This window comes from Pan paniscus, chromosome 6 (genome assembly GCF_029289425.2).
Source record: "Pan paniscus chromosome 6, NHGRI_mPanPan1-v2.0_pri, whole genome shotgun sequence".
In the NCBI taxonomy this organism is placed as follows: Eukaryota; Metazoa; Chordata; class Mammalia; order Primates; family Hominidae; genus Pan; species Pan paniscus.
The window spans coordinates 82,068,805-82,092,417 of record NC_073255.2 but is presented as its reverse complement, the minus strand read 5'-3'; the positions used below and the strand labels follow the sequence as shown (position 1 = coordinate 82,092,417).

Below are 23,613 nucleotides of genomic sequence, written 5' to 3'. Positions count from 1 at the left end.
TCCCTCAGTAAAAATGGCCAAGCACTCATGGCACTTTGTGATCACCTTGACTGCAGCCCTTGTTACTGTCAACTAGTTACCCATATACATGCAATTTGGTTGAATTAAAATTGATCCCTCATCTATAAAAGCCTAGGTACTACCTTTAGTAAAGTTCAGATATTTCACTATATTAAGCTCTTATTTATATTCATGACTTCCCACTGTTTTATTTTTTATCGCACAGATTTTTAAAAAGTTAATACTATTAAGCCTTTTATCTGGTCATTAAAAACAATTCTTTTGGCCAGGCGCAGTGGCTCATGCCTGTAATTCCAGCACTTTGGGAGGCTGAGGCGGGTAGATCACCTGAGGTCAGGAGTTCAAGACCAGCCTGGCCAAAATGGCAAAACCCCGTCTCTACTAATAATACAAAAATTACCTGGGCATGCTAGTGCACACCTGTAATCCCAGCTACTCGGGAGGCTGAGGCAGGAGAATCGCTTGAACCCTGGAAGCGGAGGCTGCAGTGAGCCGAGATCACACCATTGCACTCCAGCCTGGGCGACAGAGTGAGACTCCGACTCAAGACAAACAAATTCCTTTTTTTTTTTTTTAGCTTTTAGATTTCATTCCTCTTTTTATTTAATTTTTTAAAATATATAGAGACAAGGTCTCACTGTGTTGCCCAGGCTGGTCCTAACTCCTGGGTTCAAGTGATCCTTCTGCCTTGACCTCCCAAAGTGCTGCGATTACAGGTGTGAGCCACCACGCCTGGACAAAACAATTTTTTGATAGTTCAATTTTAGCTCCCCTCTACAGGTGAAATACATATCCTCATCTACTTTCTATTTTCTTTTCCTCCGACATAAGAGTCTCACTCTCTTGCCCAGGCTGGAGTGCAGTGGTGTGATCTCACTGCAACCTCTGCCTCCTGGGTTCAAGCGATTCTCCTGCCTCAGCCTCCCAAGTAGCTGGGATTACAGGCCTCCACCACCACACCCAGCTAATTTTCTTTTTTTTTTTTTTTTTTTTGAGGCCTTGGGGAGGAGGTTCCAGGTTCCTGGGATGACAGAGTCCCACCTGGTCTGGCCCCAGCCAGACGGTCTACTTTCCTTTCTGGAAGTGACATGTGTGGCCCTGCCCTGTCCCACTGCCGAAAAGTACAGATGCTGAAATAATCCATTTGCCAAAACTGCTGGATAAAGAGCTTAAATCAGGCTGCTGGCCATTTTGCTGCAGTCCTTATGCAAAGAGCTACTTGGTTGTTTCTCTTTTCTTCACCTTTTTCTTTTTCTTGTTTCCTTTTTTTTTTTTTTCCTGAGACGGAGTCTCGCTCTGTCACCCAGGCTGGAGTGTAATGGCGGGATCTTGGCTCACTGCAATCTCCGCCTCCCGGTTCAAGTGATTCTCCTGCCTCAGCCTCCCGAGTAGCTAGGATTACTGGCACCGGCCACCAAGCCCGGCTAATTTTTGTATTTTCAGTAGAGACAGAGTTTCACCATGTTAGCCAGGATGGTCTTGAACTCCTGGCCTCAAGTGATCCGGCTGCCTCGGCCTCCCAAAGTGCTGGTATTAAAGGCATGAGCCACCATACCAAGCTCATATCCTAATCTACTTTCTTCTCAATATTTTCATGTTTAGCTCTTTGATTTGGCTGAAATGTAAGGTGCATGGTATGAAACACGTAACTAAAATTAACTTTATACAAGCCTATCTGTCATCATCAGCACTTAGTAAAGCACGATCTTATTCCCTCTCACCCTCCCAGTTGTCATATAACTTGCTCCTGAGAAATGAAATCTATTTCTGAAATCTCTGGTTTATTTCACTGTTCTATATTTTCATTTTTTACCCAAATCTCATCTAGGTGTGAAGACTTTCATTTTAGAATATATTTAAAAGTCTGCTGGATTTAGAAGCCTCCCTGCTTCACAAATTCTTGCTTTTTACCCCCTCACAAAAAAATCATATGGTATATGTTTTCTTGTTTTTCTAGAATAAATAATGAAACACTGTAATTTAAATGATATTTTAACTGTTTATACTGACCTGCAAAGTTTGTTGGCTTGTTTTGAGATGGAGTCCCAATCTGTCGCCCAGGCTGGAGTGCAGTGGCACAATCTTGGCCCACTGAAACCTCTGCCTCCCAGGTTCAAGCGATTCTCCTGCCTCAGCCTCCTGAGTAGCTGGGAATACATGTGTGCGCCACCACACCTGGCTAATTTTTGTATTTTTAGTAGACACAGGGTTTCGCCATGTTGTCTAGGCTGGTCTCGAACTCCTGACCTCAAGTGTTCCGCCCGCCTTGGCTTCCCAAAGTGCTGGGATCACAGGCATAAGCCACCACACCTGGCCACCATCAAACTGTCTTTTAATTCTTTGAATGAACTTCTAATTTGCCACATTAAATTCTCAATATTTAACATTCTTTATTGCTGTTGTTTTTAAAAATTACTTTTTTTGTGTGTGTGTGTGACGGAGTCTCACTCTGTCACCCGGGCTGGAGTGCAGTGGCACCATCTTGGCTCCCTGCAACCTCCACCTCCCAGGTTCAAGCAATTCTCCTGCCTCAGCCTCCCGAGTGGCTGGGATTACAGCTGCCCGTCACTACGCCCAGCTAATTTTTTGTATTTTTCATAGTAGAGATGGGGTTTCACCATGTTGGACAGGCTGGTCTCGAACTCCTGACCTCGTGATTCGCCCGCCCTGGCCTCCCAAAGTGCTGGGATTACTGGTGTAAGCGACACCACCCGGCCTAAAATTATTATTTGTTTAAAAATGCTAGGCTGTTTAATTTTTTTATCACTAGTATGTACACTGTAAGTAAATTCTGTGGACTTATCTTGCCATGTTGCTATATCTGTACTTCTATTACTGTTCTGTTTTCCCTTGGATTTTCTTGATAAGATTTTTTCCTGAATTTCCTAAAAATTACATTTGTATTCATTCTAAAAGCACTCATTACTCATTACACGATTAGTAGAACTCAAGCCACTGTACCAATTCTATAAAAAGGTCAAGAAAATGCTCAGATGGCTTTCTATTTAAATGGGAAGACTGAATGCAATCATTATAATATTCTATAATTACAAACAAGAAGGACAAAGTACCATGGGGCATACCGTCAGTCTCACTTTTTCTTACTGGAGCTGTCTCCTTCTCTAGATAGGTACGGTGGCAGCAGCAGTAAGTGTGCTTATTTTATACTAACACCTGTGGTGAGATGGTGGTGACCAGATCTTTCTAGTGATGCTCGCCAGAAAGGTTATCATCTTCCTGTTCTGCGGTGTGAACCCAAGTAGATCCAGAACTACTCTATGAGAAAAATCCTAAAGCTACCCACCCTACCCACCCCCAGCTGACTGTGAAAGCAGGATGAGCCTCGATCTGAGCATGCTCCGTAGGTCAAATGCGTGGGTTTTCATTACCACCACCCCAAACCTCTATTTCCAGTTCTCCAAGGAGACTTCCATCTAGCCCTCATCTATGAATTGATGAAATATATTTACACTATACATTCTCCAAGTTATAGCTCTGTACTAAATTAGATCACCAGACAAATACATCCATGGACTACAATTTAGGTCAGCTGGAGATATTTTTTCAGAGAACTAGTTTTAGTTTTAAGCCTGGACTTTTTGTTTTTTTAAATCTTTTTAGACAAGAGTCTTGCTGTGTTGCCCAGGCTGGTGGTGCAGAGGTGCCACCTCGGCTCACTGCAACCTCTGCTTCCCAGGTTCAAGTGCCTCAGCCTCCCTTGTAGCTGGGATTACAAGCGAGTGCCATCGCACCAGGTAATTTTTGTAGAGACAGGGTTTTGTCATGTTGAACAGGCTGGTCTCAAACTCCTGGCCTCAAGTGATCTGCCTGCCTTAGCCTCCCAAAGTGCTGGGATTATAGGCACGAGCCACTGCACCCAGCCTATGCCTGGACTTCTATGTAGGTAATCACAGTAGTAGCTATGTGAAGAACATGTCCATAAGAATATGTTTATAAACTCCAAGTACCATCAAATTATGACTTTGTTCTCTCACTCTTATTTTAAATTAATTTTCTAAACCTCAAATCCTTTCAATAAGCAGAATGGGTCTAGATAACAAAACGACTACCATTATGGAGTGTGAGATGAGATTTTTTTTTTCTTGAGATGGAGTTTCACTGTTGTCACCCAGGTGTGATCACCCATCTTGTCACCCATCACGCAATGGCGTGATCTTCGTTCACTGCCATCTCTACCTCCTGGGTTCAAGCAATTCTCCTGCTTTGGCCTCCCAAGTAGCTGGGATTACAGGCACCCGCCACCATGCCCAGCTTATTTTTGTATTTTTGGTAGAGGCAGGGTTTCACCACATTGGCCAGGCTGGTCTCGAACTCCTGACCTCAGGTGATCCGCCCGCCTTGGCCTCCCAAAGTGCTAAGACTATAAGCATGAGCCACCGCGACTGGCCAAGATGAGTATTTTTTTTAACTATTAAACTCTCAAGTCTAACTTTATTATGGTTAACATTTTAACTGATATTTGAATTTTCCTTTATGGTGCTATAATTTAACTTGTTATTGTTTTATTTATTATTATTTTTTCAGAAATGGCATTTCACTACATTGCCCAGGATGGAGTTTAGTAGCTATTGACAGATGTAATTGTAGCTCACTGCAGCCTCACATTCCTAGGCTCAAGCAATCCTCCTGCCTCAGCCTCCTCCTGGGTAGGGGGGACAGCAGGTACACACTGCAGTGCCCAAATCTATCCTTCAAGTATTTTCTGCAAAAGCTTATCCATTCAATCTTTTTAGGTAGTTTACACATGGTTTTACACCTTTCATTTGCACCAAATTTTAGCACTTAACTTAGAAGAAACTATATTCATTCTTGTGATTATTACTACAGATTTGAGCATTCCTAACCCAAAAATAAAAAATCTGAAATGCTCAAAAATCCCAAATTTGTCAGTGTCGACATGACACCACAAGTGGGAAATTCCACACCTGGCCTCATGTGATGATGGGCTAGAGTCAAAAAGCAGCCAAAACTGTTACATGCCCAAAACTGCTTAAAATGTGGTATAAAATTACCTTCAGGCTATGTATGTAAGGCATATATACAACAAATGAATTCTGTGTTTGGACTTGGGTCCCAGTCCCAAGTTATCTTATATATGTGCAAATATTCCAAAATCTGGGAAAACCCCAAAATCTGAAACACTTCTGGTCCCAAGGCTCTCGGATAAGGGATACTCAACCTGTAGTGCTCGCTTCCAACTAGAAACTCTCTGAGCTCCTTTTAGAGACCCGAGAGGCCTGTCTTATTGGTGTCAAGGGATCATGTTCTCCTCCCCCAGCCCAGCACAACCCCTGTAATTTTACAATACAATGCAGAAAACTCCTTTTCTATTCCTACTGCAGTTTATGCTCCAGTACAGTATTGCTTTCATAATGTAAAAGAACTCACCCCTGCCACTGTCTCTCATCCTGCTTTCCATTCTTGTAGGACTTAACACTATGTTACAGATCTGCTTATTGTCCATTTCCCCAACTAAAATGTTAGCTCCACGAGGGCACTGTTCACCACCATATCCTCATGCCTAGAACAAGGCCAGGCACAGGGTTAGTGCTCAGTATGGGTTGAATGAATAAATGTGGCCATTTATTACCATTCCTCCCTTTATAAGATGCTGAAGACAATTGTCCACAGATTTCTTTCTACCTATCTGTGAGCAAAGGCAATGACTGCCTTTGTTTTGCAACATCTTTTCAAGGATATCTGTATAACAAACAGCTTTAGGAGACAGAGAGAGTGCCTCCTTCAAGAGAAAAGGGTAGACTGCTTACTGTCTAATAAGGATCCCTAAATCCAAGGTTCCTCTCCTCTAATACAACTCACTGCATGCACAGGCTTTCCCTGGTCTTCTCTGCATTATCCCATAGGAACAGATACTCAGGGATAAGCACAAATGCAAATGCTCTGGCTACTGCTACTGCTGTAAGAAACTGGCCTTTGTCTCTGACCCAGGAGACTCGTGTCTTTGGCCAGTATCTGTGAAACCATGGCAGGTTAATTTGTTAGCCTGCAAATAAGGTAACTCTCAGGCCCCTCACAGTGTTTGCCAAAGGGGCAAAGTGAGAGCAGCTTTGTGTTGGTAAGTTCTTTTAGGCTCTACAAAACTCCAAAAGGTTTGTCATAATTTTCCAAGAAAAAAAGATAGTAGAGCAGTGAGTAAATCCTTTACCTCAAGTACTCTCTAATCATTGTACGGGATCATCTTTTCTATAATCTTTTTTTTTTTGAGATGGAGTCTCGCTCTGTCGCCAGGCTGCAGTGCAGTGGCGTGATCTCAGTTCACTGCAACCTACGCCTCCCAGGTTCGAGCAATTCTCCTGCCTCAGCCTCCCGAGTAGCTGGGACTACAGGCATGTGCCACCACGCCCAGCTAATTTTTTTATTTCTAGTAGAGACAGGGTTTCACCATCTTGGCCAGGCTGGTCTTGACCTCCTGACCTCGTGATCCATCCTCCTCGGCCTCCTAAAGTGCCGGGATTACAGGCATGAGCCACCGCACCTGGCATCTTTTCTGTAACATCTGAGTAAAGTTGTCATTTTATTTTTCTAAAATAAATTTGTACTCTGTGATTAAGACATTGACAAGTGGATGTCTATCTTTGAACATTATGCTGAGAGGCACTCTATACACTTTCTTAACAGTCTGGCTGAGATCTTTGTTTCCACTTCCAGTTTTGAAAACCTTTGACTATTTTCCTTGCCTATGTTTTCTGTGTATTTCATCCAGAACTTCCATCATTTCAATGTGAATTGCCACAGTCTATTTTATGGGTTCATTAAGTTTTGTCTGTACTGCTGTTAATTGCTTAATCTATTTAGGTATTAGCTTTCATGTCCATATTTTTTTGTATTACCAATTTGTGCTGCCTTCAATAATTTTTTAAAGGAAAAGAACCATATGAGGGCTTTAATCCTCTTTAAAAATGAAACACACATTTAAAGTGTGCCAAGCATGCAGTCCTCATATTCTGAGAAAGTCCATCTCACCAGGGAGTATATCTTGAGGTCATTAGTAACTAGTAGAATACAGACTTAAACATTTCCACATTTAGATGAAGAAAACAGGGCAAAACTAACTGTGTCAAATTCAATTACTGGCAAAATAAAGGTGGTGGGAACCGTTAAGATACATATGCTCATTTTGCATCTCCAAAAACAAACAAAAAAGCCAGAAATCCGTCATTTTTAGCAGCTAGACAGTGTCTAAGGAACGCATATGTTCTTCATAAAGGTCATAAAATTATTTTTAGCGTAAGAAATGTTTCAACCCTTGCCTTCCCTTTACTGAATGAAATGTGTAGTGGGCTAAGAAATCCAGTAACTCCCATGTTACAAGTTGCACAAGAGACACACAGTGCAGACAGAAGGGTCCAGATTGCCAAAAAGCAGAATTCCCAAAGACATTTTGTTCATTTAAAATACTTTGATGTCACTAGAGTCTGAGCAGATACAGCGTGATTCATGAACTCTAGAAGACCTGTAGTATCCTATTGGCCTTTTTTACTAAGTAAGTGGAATTATTAAACATGCGGTACTAAAAATCAGAGAACACACTCCTGAATAGGAGTTCATTAATGCAACTGTGAGATCAGCTTACTTTTCTGTTTACCTACTGGTTACTTCTGCTTTCCAACAGCCTTAGGGAAAGTCAAAAGTATTTAGATGAAAAAACATGAACCAGCTTTTCATGAACTACGGCAAGTGATTTAAAGAAAAAAAAATCTTGTAAGAGGCAGCTAAGCTTCCTTCACCACATCAACAAGGGCGGGGCTAAGGGGCTGCCCATGCTTGAACCTCACTTTTGTAACTAGAACCACTGGGCTCAGCTCTTTCCCCTAAACCAGCATGTGGAACAAGACCTCATGCTAGATCTTCCTGTAGTTCATAAGTGTGATGACTGGGTTTTCATGCTGGGTTTTCATGTGTGAGATATGCCTCCCTCAAACCTTGTTACAACACTGGCACATTGCCTGTCGCATGTGAAGAAAGACGAAAAAAAGACCTCATGCGCATGAGGGTGGAACTTGGCTCTGACAGGGTTCAGCTTGGCAGTGCTTGCTGAACACTTCCTGAATCTGGACTTCACTCATTGTGAGAGTTTCACAGAGGTTCTTCAGGTGAGGGTTATTGTCTTTAATTTCTTCTTCTGGAACACACTGTGTTGCCTTCTCCAAAACATCTGCAACCTCTAACAAGTCCTTGCAGAAGCCCTGAATGCTACACATATTTGCCTCCTCCACCAATTTTTGGCTGATCTGCTGCAAGTCCTCAGTATCTGCCAATGCTTGCTTATCTTCTTCCACAGCCTCCTTCAGCTGCTCTTCTAACTTGACTTCTTCCATGAGTATCTTGTCCGTAGAGGGAGTATCTGTCCTCCATTTGGTTTGGATCCACATCCTCTTCCAAGTGCTGGCAACTGTTCTTTTGTTTTGTAGCTGTGTGCAGAACTGAGAAGGCTGGGAGACAATGCCAACACCAGGAGACTGCATGGCACCAGCCTCACGCATGGAGCCACCACGGCTGCCCCAGGATGATGATTTAAGTTTCCCCTCGCCTATCACTATGTGCTTCTATGAAACATTTTTAATTATTTTTACTCATTCAACATAATTATCAAATACATCTTTTTTTTTTTTTTTTTTTTTTTTTTGAGATAGAGTCTCACTCCCATGCCGAGGCTGGAGTGCAGTGGCGTGATCTAGGCTCACTGTAAGCTCCGCCTCCCGGGTTCACGCCATTCTCCTGCCTCAGCCTCCCAAGGAGCTGGGGACTACAGGTGCTCGCCACCACACCTGGCTAATTTTTTGTATTTTTTAGTAGAGACGGGGTTTCACCGTGTTAGCCAGGATGGTCTCGATCTCCTGACCTTGTGATCCGCCCATCTCAGCCTCCCAAAGTGCTGGGATTACAGGCGTAAGCCACCGCACCCGGCCTCAAATACATCTTTTATCTACTTTTTTTCCTTATGACTTATAGATGCGGAGAGCTCAGAGCTATTTCCACTGCCTCACTTCTCATCCTCAGTGCTTCTAGTTTTAAAATTAGGTCCTGGGTTGCTACCCCTGCTGAAGTTCTCACAATAATTAAAGCCTATTTGCTAGTTAAAGGGTCTTTGTTTTGGGTACATACTTCTGTTCTTCTGACAGTAAATTACGTGGCAGGGCAAACTACTCTTTGATTAAATATATAGTTTACAACAGTAGAGTCATTTTAAGGTATAGGAGGACACTTATCTTTCTACTTATTCTGGGAAAGAACATGGGAATGAAGATATAACCATGTCTTAAACTGTGTATTTTTTTGTCCTCATTCAGGTACAAAGCTTTAAGTCCATATAATATAATCAGTATCAGATTATTATTATTATTTTTTTTGAGACAGAGTTTTTTTGCTCTTGTTGCCCAGGCTGGAGTACAATGGTGTGACCTTGGCTAACTGCAACCTTGGCCTCCCAGGTTCAAGTGATTCTCCTGCCTCAGCCTCCCTAGTAGCTGGGATTACAGGCACCCGCCACCACGCCCAGCTAATTTTTTGTATTTTTAGTAGAGACGTGGTTTCACTATGTTGGCCAGGCGATCCACCCGCATCGGCTTCCCAAAGTGCTAGGATTACAGGCGTGAGCCACTGTGCCCAGCTCAGTATCAGATTTTTATAGGACTGGCTAGAAAAATAACAATGAAACAAGCAAAAGGTGTTATGTTGTGCTTAACTGCTTCCTTAGAAAGAAGAGCTTATCAGAATGACTATTAAGAAGTCTTTTAGAAACTGAATTGATTGCCATGAATGGAGTATTAAGGGACTAATACAAATTAAAAAAATAAAAATAACTGAATTGAGAAACCCAAAAAATGAGGGGTGTTTTGTTTTGTTTTTTGTTTTTTTTTGAGATGGAGTCTTGCTCTGTTGCCCAGGCTGGAGTGCAGTGGCATGATCTCAGCTCACTGCAACCCCACCTTTTGGGTTCAAGTGATTCTTCTGCCTCAGCCTCCCGAGTAGCTGGGACTACAGGCAAGCGCCACCATGCCCAGCTAATTTTTGTATTTTTAGTAGAGACAGGGTTTCACCATATTGGCCAGGCTGGTCTTGAAATCCTGACCTCGTGATCCACCCACCTCAGCCTCCCAAAGTGCTGGGATTACAGGTGTGAGCAACCTCGCCCAGCCCCAAGTTTATTAAAAAGCACTAATGCAATATCCAACAAATTAAAGGGTAGGTACTTTGAGGAAGTAGAGCCTGCCTCCTTTAAAAGCAGGACAAGCTACACTTTCAGAATAGGGAAAAAATGTATCTGAGGGATTTATTAACACTTAGCAAGGGCAGGATTTAAATAGTTTGAGCAGCAAAAGAGTTTTTCCAGAAGTTTTATTTACTTTTATTTAATTGCAGTCTAAACATGTGTCTTACAGTGAGCGTTTTCATATAAATAATTTACAGAAAAAAGTTATTTACAAAGCCACAGATCTCATTCAGTTAGGTAATATGGTTTTCTAGTTATTATGGGAAAGGTTAACACTTGATTGGGTCTATACAGTGCCTTAAAATTGCCCTCACCACATGAAGCTCTGTCCAGATGACAAAGAGAATGTATACCTCTTCATAAGTGACTATATATACTCCTGAATCCATAATCACTCTCAGACCTGTGTGAAGCTTGGTTAAGGTGAGATTCTTAAATTCAAGTTAGGCCAGGTATTGTGGCTCAATCCTGTAATCCCGGCACATTGGGAGGCCAAGGTGGGCGGATCATGTGAGGCTAGGAGTTCATGACCAGCCTGGCTAACAGAGTAACACCCCATCTCTACTAAACATACAAAAAATTAGCTCGGCATGGTGGTGCACACCTGTAATCTCAGCTATGCAGGAGGCTGGGGCATAAAAATTGCTTGAACCTGGGAGGCAGAGGTTGGGGTGAGCCGAAATCATGCCACTGCACTACAGCCTGGGCAACAGAGCAAGACTCTATCTTAAAAAAAAAAAAAAAAAAAAAAAAAAATCAGGCCAGGCATGGTGGCTCACTTCTGTAACCCCAAGGTTTTGGGAGGCCAAGGCGGGCAGACCACTTGAGGTCAGGAGTTCAAGACTAGCTTGGCCAACATAGTGAAATCCTGTGTCTACAAAAAAAAAAAAAAGTAAAAATTATCTGGGCATGGTGGCACATGCATGTAATCCCAGCTACTCGAGAGGATGAGGGAGGACGATCACTGGAACCTGGAAGGTAAAGGTTGCAATGAGCAGAGATCACACCACTGCACTCCAGCCTGGCCAACAGAGCAAGACTCCTATCTCAAAAAGAAATAATAATAATTCAAGTTATGTTGTACAGATTAGGTTTTAAAAATTAAGCTTTATTAATTTGGCTCAGCAATTTAAATTCTTGCTATGATGATTTGTAAGAACAGAAAAGTAGCTGATGGCAACTATATTTTCAACATAAAAGGATTCTGTGTTAATGACATAGCTGCCCATCTCATTTGCAATGGAAATATCTTGTTTTAAAGAATGTATAGAGGTACCGTAAGAGTATACATGTTTTAACATTAAGTAGCTAGTAAGACTAGCAAGAAAGAAAAAAGAGCAAAATAAACAAGCTTCAGAAAAATATTAGCAAACAACATTTGCTGAATAGCACTGGGCGCGGTGGCTCACACCTATAATCCCAGCTCTTTGGGAGGCCAAGTTGGGAAGATCACCTGAGGTCAGGAATTCAAGACCAGCCTGGGCAACATAGGGAAACCCTGTCTCTACAAAAAATAAAAAACTGAGCCAGACATGGTGGTGTGTGCCACTAGTCCCAGCTACTCAGGAGACTAAGGATCACTTGAGTCTGGGAGGTCAAGTCTGCAGTGAGCAGCAACTGCGCTATTGTGCTCCAGTCCAGGAGATAGAGCAACACACTGCTTCAAAAAAAGAAAAGGAAAGGAAAGGAAAGAAAGAGAAGTGTGTTGCATAGTAAAGCATTATACTGCCATACTGCAGTGGGTATGAAAATTACGCAGGTGCTGAAATTTAAATTCTAAAAACAAAAAACATCTTAGTGTAGACAAGGTGTTTCTTGATAAAGATAAAATGGCTTAAAAATTTTAATGCAGTTCGGAAAAGATTTAATTTTCTAGACTTGACCCATATGCTGAAAAGGCTGCTCACCACCGGCATATACAGGGCTTGGAGAAAACAGAAATGATGTGGGAAAGATGTGGGCAAGAGCAGATCACTCTTCTGGATCTCAGAAATTTTAGAAAGAATAATACTGTGGGATGCAGTAGGAACAATTATCCATTTATGGCAAGGCTGACTGGGCAGTTTTTAAACAGGTAAGAATGGATTTTCATATTGCATAGGCCCTTAGGATACCATCTAGAAAGTTTAGTTGGTGGTAATAACATTAATTTAAAGGTTTTGAGCAGTTTTGAGGAACTGAGTACAAAGACTTTTTTTTTTTTTTTCCCCCCAGATGGAGTCTCGCTCTGTCATCCAGGCTGGAGTGCAGTGGTGCAATCTCCGCTCACTGCAAGCTCTGCCTCCCAGGTTCATGCCATTCTCCTGCCTCAGCCTCCCGAGTAGCTGGGACTACAGGCGCCTGCCACCACGCCCAGCTAATTTTTTGTATTTTTAGTAGAGACAAGGTTTCACCGTGATAGCCAGGATGGTCTCTATCTCCTGACCTTGTGATCCGCCTGCCTCGGCCTCCCAAAATGTTGGGATTACAGGTGTGAGCCACCGCACCCGGCCACAAAGGCTATTTTATACTACCACATTCTTCACAACTTCAGAGGAACTGCCCCAAGAAATTTATATGATTAGTGATCTGAAGCTAGTTATGTTAGTTCAAGTGTAAAGAGTGTTTATTTATTTATTTGAAAGGACATTAACTTGCAGACAAAGGCCAAAAGGGCTTCTCTAGGGACATTCAGTTTAAAAAACATCTCTTTCATATATGGTATGTGCAGACTTCACACTAAAGATACCTGAGATACATGCATAGGACTTGGTCACCTAACCATGAAACACATAGTGTAGAAATGGAAAATAGGTGGCTTAGTGGCTCTTAAAACAGGAGGAATCTGAGGCCATATGCAGGTCTCTGATATAAACTAGTGATGCCTTACAAATAGGCATTGTGATATTTGTACCAGTTAATTACCTCTTTACTTTGGTATACTCATTTAGAAGTCTACTAAATTATTACAGAATAAGAACACATCACACTTCTGAGCAAAAGAAAAATACCAAATCTGAGTTGAGCAATTTTCTAAAACATATTATACAGCATACATGCTATATGTACTACAGTATATATACACTAACTTAATATAGCTATCCCGTGAACATTTCATGTGGGCTCAAGAAAAAAATAAATATAAAACCTCAGTTTTTAGTTCTGATAAAAATGAAAGATGGTGTCACATGAACTCTGAATTGTTCCATATTAAGGATATCTATCATGTTTCCTAACTTAAAAAAAAATCAATAACAGCTCACTTGTTTTGACTCTAAATGTTTTACTCTAGAGAGAAAAAATACCTAGAGAAAGACAGCTACTTACTTACACAGTCTAATTACATTTCTGAAGGGCGAGAAAGCAAGCTTTTCTCCTTTACAAACTGAATTCAATATCTAAAAATTATTTCGACACAAGTCCACTGCTTATTAGCCTAGTGATTGCTGACTCCAGCTAGAATATAGCTAAACAGTTAAACACCCTGCTGCTTTTCTAATTTCCTTTTTCTTTCTAAGATTTCCTTACTGCATAGAAGGAACTTTCAGAGCTAATTCTGAGTTTAATGGTTATAGAATGTTACAACAGAATTAATCCCTATTTACAAAATGAATTCCTTTACAGGCAGTCTTATTAATTATTGCCACTGAAATTATGGGTAAAAGAAACAGGTGTGGAAATCACAAGTTCTGGTTGACATTGGCAAAATCTAGCTGTGTAACCTTGGACAAGTCACTTATCCTCTTTGGCTCTCAACTTCCTCATCTATAAAATAAAGGGACTGAAACTCCATAGTTGCTAAAGTCCCTTTCATTGTCTAAATTCTATCTGTCCTTTCTCTAACTGAATGAAAAAATTCAAAATCAAAATACAAAAAACAAAACAGAATTCAACAACGACAACCCTTAAAATTACTGCCACTGGCCTAACAATGGTTGCACAGAGTTAAAGGTCTACTATGGCAGTTTATACTATTTACAAGGTCACAAGTCAAAAAGGCCTGTTACTAAAGCACATACTTCAAGTGGCTTCAGGTCAGAATTTCCACACAAAGATGATCCAAACACCACTGAGTTGTAGTGGAAAAGTACTAGCCTAAGAGTTGGGTTTTAGCTTGATTCAGAGGCTTTTCTTAGGTAAGTAATTTAACATCTCTTGGTCTGGATTTTTCTCAGGCATAAAATGACAAGGTTGCACTATATTATCTCTAAGACCTTTCCTCAAACCAAAACTCTATGTTTCTACGTGGTTATTCTCAACCTACCCTTTTGTAATGCATTCCTTCCAAAAACAGCTTGGTCTGTTTATAGATTTCTTGGCCTGTCTTGTGGAAGGTCTTGAGAAATTCTATGAACTCCTTAGACACTCTATCCGTTTCAATGCTGGTTTGCCGGTTTATGGAAGGACTGGGAGCTTTTGCTTCCTGAATTTCTGCTGGGAAAATTAAACATAGTAAGTTTCATGACATAAAAGATCCATGCATGGAATTACTTTAAGTATCTTACCTAAGGTTATTTAAATTATGTTTCATCAAAGTTAAACTTGAATTTAAATCATTTTATGTTTGAATGGTTGGACAACTTTCCTTAAAGTAAACTAAATCTGTTTTACAAGTAGGAAGTATGAGTAGACAAAACTACATTATCTAAAAGATATTCCTACTGAAATAAAAGTTGTTCTATTAGTATTTTCTTTGCCAAAATCTATCACGCTTTGATCTATATATTCAATCATGAACACTGAAATGGCACCACTAGGCTTCTCAAAGACTGCTGGAGTTTATAAAACTAGTCAACAAATAGAATAACAATCAATAGAAGCACTGAAATGTTAAATGACTTATAAATGTCAGACAACCTTTCCAAATCCCATTTTACTTGAGAAAAAAGCAAAGGTTAATGTGTTTATGTGGAGACTCACAATTATTTACCCACCATTTCGTTGGTGAGTCATACTGATCAAAGTGAAAGAACGCATCCAAAGTATTAATAGCATGATGAACACAACAAAGCATACAATGAAGAGACAAGGGAAACATGCACTACACTATCCCACCGGCTGGGCAGACAATTCTTTCCCCTCTTCAAATAAACACACTGAAAGGAAAATGGGACATTTACACAAGAGAGATAAGGATGTTGTAACAGGCAGTAAGTGCTTTCAGAAAGTATGAACTACCACTTGGTCTTTGACCACATTCTAAGCCTCCTGATTTTGAACTATGCTCTCTAATGTTTATAAGGAAATTAAGTTCCCCATATCCCAATGATTTCCAAAACGAAAAAATAATTTTTTTAAAAGTATGTTTTATTTTTTTTTTGAGACGAAGTCTTGCTCTGTCGCCCAGGCTGGAGTGCAGTGGCACGATCTCAGCTCACTGCAACCTCCACCTGCCAGGTTCAAGCGATTCTCCTACTGAGCTACTCAAGTCTCCGAGTAGCTGCTCTCTCTACAAAAAGTAAGAACATTAGCCAGGCATGGTAGTGCATACCTATAGTGCCAGCTATTTGTGGGGGTTAAAGCAGGAGGATCGCTTGAGCCCAGGAGTTTGACGCTGCAGTGAGCTACGAGATCATCCCACTACACTCCAGCCTGGGCAAAAGAATGAGACCTTGTCTCTTCCAAAAAAAAAAAAAAAGTAAGGTATGTACACTGTGCTATGTTTTATGTAAAATAGGGGGTAGTGGGATAAGAATATATGTGTTTATAACTCAGAATAAAAGCACAAAAGGATACACAAGAAACTAGTAACAAAAGTTGTCTGAAAGTGGGAGAAACAAAGCAGTGGTGCTTAGGAACTAGATGGGCAAGAGACAAACTAGAAAGGAAACTTCTGACCATACCTGTTATGCTAGAACCATTTGGATATACTATGTTTTAAGTACATAAATAAATCAGGTACAATCTAATTTAAAACAAAAAATGCAACATCTTTTCTAAAATATTTTTTATCTCAATGGAAAACCAAAGATTGTGTTGACATCGGTATGATTAGAAAAAAATTCTTTAGTGTTTGAAAGTGAATCCTTCTCTGATAATTCTGCTTCTAGTCATGATGGAATACTCTGATGGCATTCAGGTTTACTCTACTATCTTAACAACTGGAAGGTCAGACAAAAATATGAACAAAAGGTTTTCAGACACTGGATGACAGACAAACAGCAGATTAACTCCTGAAAGAAGGGAAACAAACAGAGTCTGTCCTAGAGTGTCCCAGCTCACTGCTGGGAGAGTTTTAAAGTCTTGGCACAGGGAGAGGCCACTCAAACAGAGCCTAGCTGACTTGCTGAATTGAGCAGATAGCATTTGGAGTTCACGGAGGCCAATGTGACCAGAATTTGCATGGCAAAATATCATGCAAACACTACGGAGGGGAGAGGGCTACATAGAAAAAGCTCCAGGTATCTGCAGAGGGTTCCCTTGAGTGTGGCTGACTACTGCACATGTGTATGAGGAAACTACCCAAGATGAGAGAAAAACCACCAAGTAACGTGTAGAACCACAGCACAAAGGACGGGAGGAAGAAACATAAGAATCCTGTTTAGGGAGGGGAACATCACACACCGTGGCCTATTGGGTGGTGGGGGACAAGGGGAGGGATAACCTAATTAGGAGAAATACCTAACGTAGGTGATGGGTTGATGGGTGCAGCAAACCACCAGGGCACGTATATACCTATGTAACAAAACTGCATTCTGCACATGTAACCCAGAACTTAAAGTATAATAAAAATAAATAAATAATAATAAATAACATTTAAAAATTCCCGTCTAAGATTATTTTATGTAAAGTGGTATAACACTACTGTTTTAAATTTTTTTTCTTTTTTCTATAAAGTGATATAATACTACTTGAAGGTAGGTAAGTTAAAGATGTATTCTGTAAACCCCAGAACAACCAGTAACAAAAACAAAACAGAACAAAGAGGTATAGCTAACAAGCTGATAGTGGAGATAAAGATGTGGTCATAAAGAAGGCAAGAAAAGAAGAGAAAAGGAACTAAGACAAGTTGGGATAAATACAAACAGCAAGATGGCAGGGGTAAACCTTCCCTTATCAAAAATCACATTAAATATACGTGCTATAAACAGTCTGATAAAATGTCAGAGATTATCAGATTAGGTTAAAAAAACAAGACCCCACTTCATGCTGTCTGTAAGAAATTAACTTTAAATATAAAGATACAAATATGTTAAATACTAATGAAAGGAAAAGCATACTCTGAAACAATGAAAAAGAGCTTAAGTGGTTATACCAATGTTAGACAAAGTAAACTTAAGAACATGGACCATATTACCAAGAACAAAAAAGGGGCACCTCATCATAAAAAAAGACGTTCATTCTTCGAGAAGTCACAGCAACCCTAAATATATATATACTAATAACACTGCTTCAAAACACATAAAACAAAATCTGACAGAACTGAAAGGAGAAACAAATTCACAGTATTTGGAGATTTCAATATTCCTCACTTAGTAATTGACAGAGAGGTGATTTTTAAAAAGTCAGTAAAGACAGAAGACTTGAACAATGCTATCAACCAACTTGACCTATCTGACTCTGATAGAACACTCAACCCAACAAAAACATAACACTCCATCTGACAAAATAATAATGGTAGTAACTTACATATAGATAATGCCTATTATGCACTAAGTACTTTTACAATGCTATTTTGTATAATCCTCACAAGTCTATCAGGTTGTACACTTACAATATTTACAAATGAGGAAGCTGAGGCTTGAATATGTTAAGTAACTTGAATAACGTTGCAGTCACTTACATAGTAAAGAATGGAATTTGAACCCAGGTCTGTGCGCTTAAATCCAAAGCCTGAGCTGTTGACTATGTAACAACTGACTATGAGGTAGTACAACTACCTCAGTAAGCCAGAGGACTGAAGACTCTTCAGAAGAACACCAACTCCTCTGACTTTGGAGGTCTGTACACCAGTCAAAACACAAGAAAATCCTACTCATTTCCTTTATTGCTTTGCTTACAACATGCCTCCCTCCCACACATACTTTTCCAAAGACACACTTTTGCTTTAAAACAAAAAAAACCCTTTTAAAATGTAAATGAGGATTAACTCTATTAGCTAGTTATGATCACACAAGTTACTAAAATCAACACCTGGTTGTTTTTCTCTAAGCTTCCTAAAAATCAATCCCTACTAAGAGGCCAGAAGTTTGGATTAGAGAGGGGAAAGTGAGAGACAGCTCAGGTGTTCGGTATGCAGGGAGGAGGCGACTTATGTTTGAACAGCCAATAGGGATTCCGTGTGTAAGATGAAAGAAGTGAAGAAGTAGGAAATATGGAAAAGAACAACCTAATCCACGTTACAGTTCATAATTTTGGCTAGGGCTCAAACAGCAAGTGCTTGCTCCTAAACTTAAAAGTCACCCTGTGTTTTTGGTTTTTCTTTTTTTTTTTTTAATCAGGGTCTTGCTCTGTCACCCAGGCTGGAGTACGGTTGCATGATCACAGCACATTGCAGCCTCAACCTCCCAGGCACAAATGATCCTCCCATCTCAGCCTCCCAAGTAGTTGGGGCTACAGGCACTAGCCCAGCTAATTTCTTAAATTTTTTTTCTTTTTTTAAAGATGGGGGCCTCACATTGTTGCCCAGGCTGGAGTGCAATGGCACGATCTTGGCTCACTGCAATCTCCACCTCCCAGGTTCAAACAGTTCTCCTGCCTCAGCCTCCCAAGTAGCTGGGATTGCAGGCACGTGCCACCACCCCCAGCTAATTTTTGTATTTTTAGTAGAGACAGGGTTTCACCATGTTGGCCAGTCTGGTCTCGAACTCCCGACCTTAGGTGATCCACCTGCCTCAGCCTCCCAAAGTGCTGGGATCACAGGCGTGAGCCCCTGTGCCAGCCGTATTTCTCTATTTTACTAAATTAACACACGGATTATGATTTTTGTTCAATCAGTTATACTTCATTTATTGTCCTTATTTATAGATTTCTTCATTTTATTTTATTTATTTTTTAAGACGGAGTCTCACTTTGTTGCCCAGGCTGGAGTGGCACGATCTCAGCTCACTGCAACCTCCACTCCCCGGGTTCAAGCGATTCTCCTGACTCTGACTCCCAAGTAGCTGGGATTACAGGCGCACACTTCCACACCTGACTAATTTGGTATTCTTAGTAGAGACGGGGTTGTGCCACGTTGGTCAGGCTGGTCTCAAACTCCCAACCTTAGGTGATCTGCCTGCCTTGGCCTCCCAAAGTGCTGGGATTATAGGCCTGAGCCACCGTGCCTGGCCTTATTGTCCTTATTTATTTTGACATTCAAATTATCCCAGACTTGGCCAGTGGAAACCCCTCCAAGCTGGCTTCTGGATCTTCTGAAATGTCCCCAAAATATTGAAGGGGCCCTTTTTTCCCTACTCTAGCCCCAGAATCAGTCACTTCTCCAAGAAGCCCTGAGTCACTTTAATGAATCAGGTTTACTTTCTAAGGTCTGGGTGGTATTGGTATTTTAACTCTAAAAATGAAAAGATATGCTTTAGAGGATCATCGTCTTCAGATCCGTTCATGAAAGAGGTACACAAGATTCTACTTGGAATGACAACATTATAGGAGTTCTGAAAGAAAAGGGCACTTTGGAATGTATAAGCAAGTATCTCAGCTTGGTCAACCACTATGACTTCCTCTATACAGCTCACTCACCCTGACTGTGGAGACTAAAACACTTTAACTGAGTCTTTACAGTCAAGACATTCCATTTACTTTCTCTGAAGGCGTATCCAACTCTAAAAGAATGTGAAGATATTCTTCAAATTCCTTAGAAGGTTATTTGTATTTTGTCTGCTACCAAGCTGCTATGTATGGCATAAAAACTTTCCTTTATGCTACTAACAGAAGCAAGTAAAACACCAACAGCAACGGTATCATGGACTAAGGAAGATTCAAGAATACAGAATCCAAAAAGTCTGTTTCTAGTCTAGACCCAATACATTAAAACTGCACTTGGGCTAATCTTATCCAAACACAATGGCCAAACAAAAGTAATCAGTGTGAAATGCAAAATTTACCTGGCTAAGTTATATTAAGTGATCTGTGAAACAAAGATACAATGGAATCTTCTTTTCTAACATGAATTTTTAAAATACTTTAAGGTCTTTATCCCCAAAGCTTTCTACAGACAAAAAGCAACTAAAGAACAAACAATCTAAAGTACAAATCTATCACTCAAAAAGATGGGGGATGGGGGGAGACAAGAACAAAGGTAAAAATCATTCTGCATACATATTTTTAAAACAAAATTCACCTGGATTCTTTTTTAATTAATTAATTAATTATTTTAATGTTGGTGTCTCACTCTGCTGCCTAGGCTGGAGTGCAGTGGCACAATCACAGCTCACTGCAGCCATGTAATCCTCCTACCTGGGCTCATGTAATCCTGGGCTCATGTAATCCTCCTACCTTAGTCTTCCAAGTAGCTGGGATTATAGGTAGGTAGAAGCCACTGCACCCAGCTCCAGAAATGTTTCTTTTTAAAGTACAGACTCTGCACTAAATTGTAAATTTTCTTTCAATAGTATAATGCCCACTGTACAGAGGCTTTTGGGACACAGGTTTTTAAAACCACCAAGGAGAGTTAGCAAATATAAATGACAATTATGTACTTAAGTAACAGAAACTTAATTTCATATATATATATTATTTATGATATATATTACATAACCTGGGCTTCTGAAGTATACACATTGGATAAAGGAATATAATGGAAAAATATTGACCCAGGAATTAGGAGACATGAGTTCTCATGCACAAACTCATTGTGCAACCTTGGGTAAATTAGTTAACCTTTATGGACTTTCACACTGTCATCTGCAAAATGAGGCTATTGGAGCTAATAATTTTATACTTGTTTTACTATTTCATCTGTTATCATAAATACTTATCATTTCACTACATATCATCAAGAAACAGACCTTAAGCTAAATAGGAATGAGTATTCTTCATAGCAAATGCCCTTGTGCTCCCTGCAAGATAATTCTATCAGAAGAATAACTTGCATTTTAAAACAGCTAACACTTACTGGAGATCTACTGTGTGTGTCAGGCACTGTGCTAAGCTCTTTACATGCATTAACTCACTGAATCCTCATCACGTGCCTCTGGTAGGTATTATTGTCCCTCAGTGTGGACAGGACCTTGGACAGGAGAGGTTAGTCTGTCCAAGGTCACAAAGCTGGTAAATACAAAGCTAGGGCTCAAACCACGAGTGACTCCAAAGTCACCTTACTACCTGGCTATTCCACCTCCTAATAAATAAATCATGAGCCCAATACATTCTTATTTAATCTCTGGCAGGTACTAATTTTTCCCCCTTTTTAGTAGAGATAAAATTGCTACAACTGGCAGCCAACCAAGAAACAACTTCAAATTAATCATGTAATCAATCTTTTTTCTTTTCTTTCCTTTTTTTAGACAGGGTCTTGCTCTGTCACCCAGGCTGGAGTGCAATGGCACGATTTCGGCTCACTGCAACCTCCTCCTCCTAGATTCAAATGATTCTCCTGCCTCAGCCTTCTGGCCTCAGCTGGAACTACAGGCACATGCCACTGTGCCTGGATGATTTTTCTATTTTTTGTAGAGACGGGGTTTCACCATGTTGCCCAGACTGGTCTCAAACTCCTGAGCTCAGGTAATCCATCTGTCTTGGCCTCCCAAAGCGCTGAGATTACAGGCTTGAGCTACCGCACCAGGTCTGGTATCCATGTCTTAAAGAGGGTGTGTTTTTGGTTATGAGCAATATTTCCTTTTAATAAAACAAAAGGAAACAGCAAAAGTCACAAAACCTAGAAGACCAGCAAGTATCTTAAGAAGTAACACTGTCTTATTATTCATTCCCCGGCCTTCAGGGGAGACTTCATTACAATTACCCCAGGGTAGGAACTGGGGAGCAAGTGAGGGGGCTCCCAGAGAACAGGTCTTCTGACAGCATCAGTGTTGGTTCCCAGTCTCCCTCATTATTTCGCTTTGACTGCATAACTCTGAGTACCAACATAAATTTTCAGAGACAGACTGAGGCCTAACAACAAAGATTCTTTCTTGCTTCATGTTGGGCCACTTCAACTAGCTAGTCTGCTCAATGGTAGAACAACTGTGACTTAAGTGACAATCCTCTTGCTGGTTATATGGCATTTTAAAAAGCAGGGTGAATATGATCACCTACATACAAATCCATGCACTGGAAAATAGCTACTATGGCTCACTTTCATCCCCCCAGGAGCCCAACTTGGGCCTTTTCCTATATGTTCTCAATACACTTCCTCAAGACATAAGCTATCTCTCAAATAAGCTCTCAGGCAGAAAATCTCTCTCTCAGATGACTTTCAAGCCTAGAAATCACCATTTCTGACAAGCTATGAACAGTGAGGGTATTATACCACAGAACAAACCAGGATCCACAAATAAAGGCACAAAAACCAAAACATCCAAAGAGATAGTCATTTGGATAGGGATGAATTTCATAAGCAAAAGTACCTATTTCAATTCTCTTTATTCCTCCTATAAACAAATTTCTCTAAAACACAATGTCTTTCAACCAAAGAGAGTATTGATTTCATATATTGTCTGACCCTCAAACCCAATTTCAGTGTCAAATCTGAGCTGATGTTCTCAAAAAGTTGACAGAAATTACAAAGCTGAGCCTATGAGCATTGGGGAACTCCTCTGTGTCTCACTCAGGCAGAGAAGAAAAAAAAGAGTATCACAACATTACCCTTCTTTGATCCGACCCTGGAAGATGCACTGAAGAATTTCTTCACTGTGGTAACCTTGCGGGTCTTCTCGTTGGTTTTCTTTTCTTCAAACTTGGAGAATGTGAGGGATTGGGCCCCTTGGCTGCTCTGACTGCTGGCAAAGGCCTCTTCTTCCTCCCGCTGGAGTCTGCAATTCAAGAGAGGATTAGAATGATCTAGATATTCTCCAAAGTTTCTCTGTATGTGAAGGTTATTACTCCATTAATTCAGGAGGATCTAAAGATTTTAGACCTAGAGACTAAATATGCCAAATCAGTCTGAGGTCTCACATTGCTACAGGATGCACTACAGATTTCAAATGGGGTCTTCTCATACTCACTCAGCTACTGCTCTAGGGTTACATGAAAGAAATCAAGTCTAATCCTTTTCCCTAACAAGCTCAAGGCTGGAACAGACAAAAAGGTAAGTAAACAACTGCTACAGAATGGGACAGCTGCTACATCAGAGAGTAAAAGTTGAGTGCTGTGAGAACACAGGAAAGAACAACTCAATCTGCTGGGGGAGTCTGACGAGGCTTTACAACGGTGATGTTTGGGTGAGGTCTTAAAGGATAAATAGGATCCTTTTTTTGGTTGTT

At 40.5% G+C, this 23,613-nt stretch overlaps 1 protein-coding gene and 2 pseudogenes across 19 annotated transcripts in view; 1 reads left to right on the top strand and 2 right to left on the bottom strand.

Moving 5' to 3' along the window:
• LOC100993573 (rab5 GDP/GTP exchange factor) overlaps window positions 1-23,613 on the bottom strand; it is a 76,906-nt gene that overhangs the window by 17,688 nt on the left and 35,605 nt on the right. For 9 of the 19 annotated variants that reach the window (XM_063605770.1, XM_034964201.3, XM_063605769.1 and 6 more), the window contains 2 exons: window positions 22,997-23,163; window positions 14,520-14,689 (listed from right to left, as the gene is read on the bottom strand). In XM_063605770.1, coding sequence (XP_063461840.1) covers window positions 14,520-14,689; window positions 22,997-23,163 — 337 coding nt within the window. The remainder of the gene's footprint in view (window positions 1-14,519; window positions 14,690-22,996; window positions 23,164-23,613) is intronic. The other 10 variants (XM_063605773.1, XM_063605771.1, XM_034964202.3 and 7 more) reach the window with 2 other exon arrangements.
• Window positions 990-10,595, bottom strand: LOC117981170 (grpE protein homolog 1, mitochondrial-like; annotated as a pseudogene).
• Window positions 7,909-8,019, top strand: LOC112440602 (small nucleolar RNA U13; annotated as a pseudogene).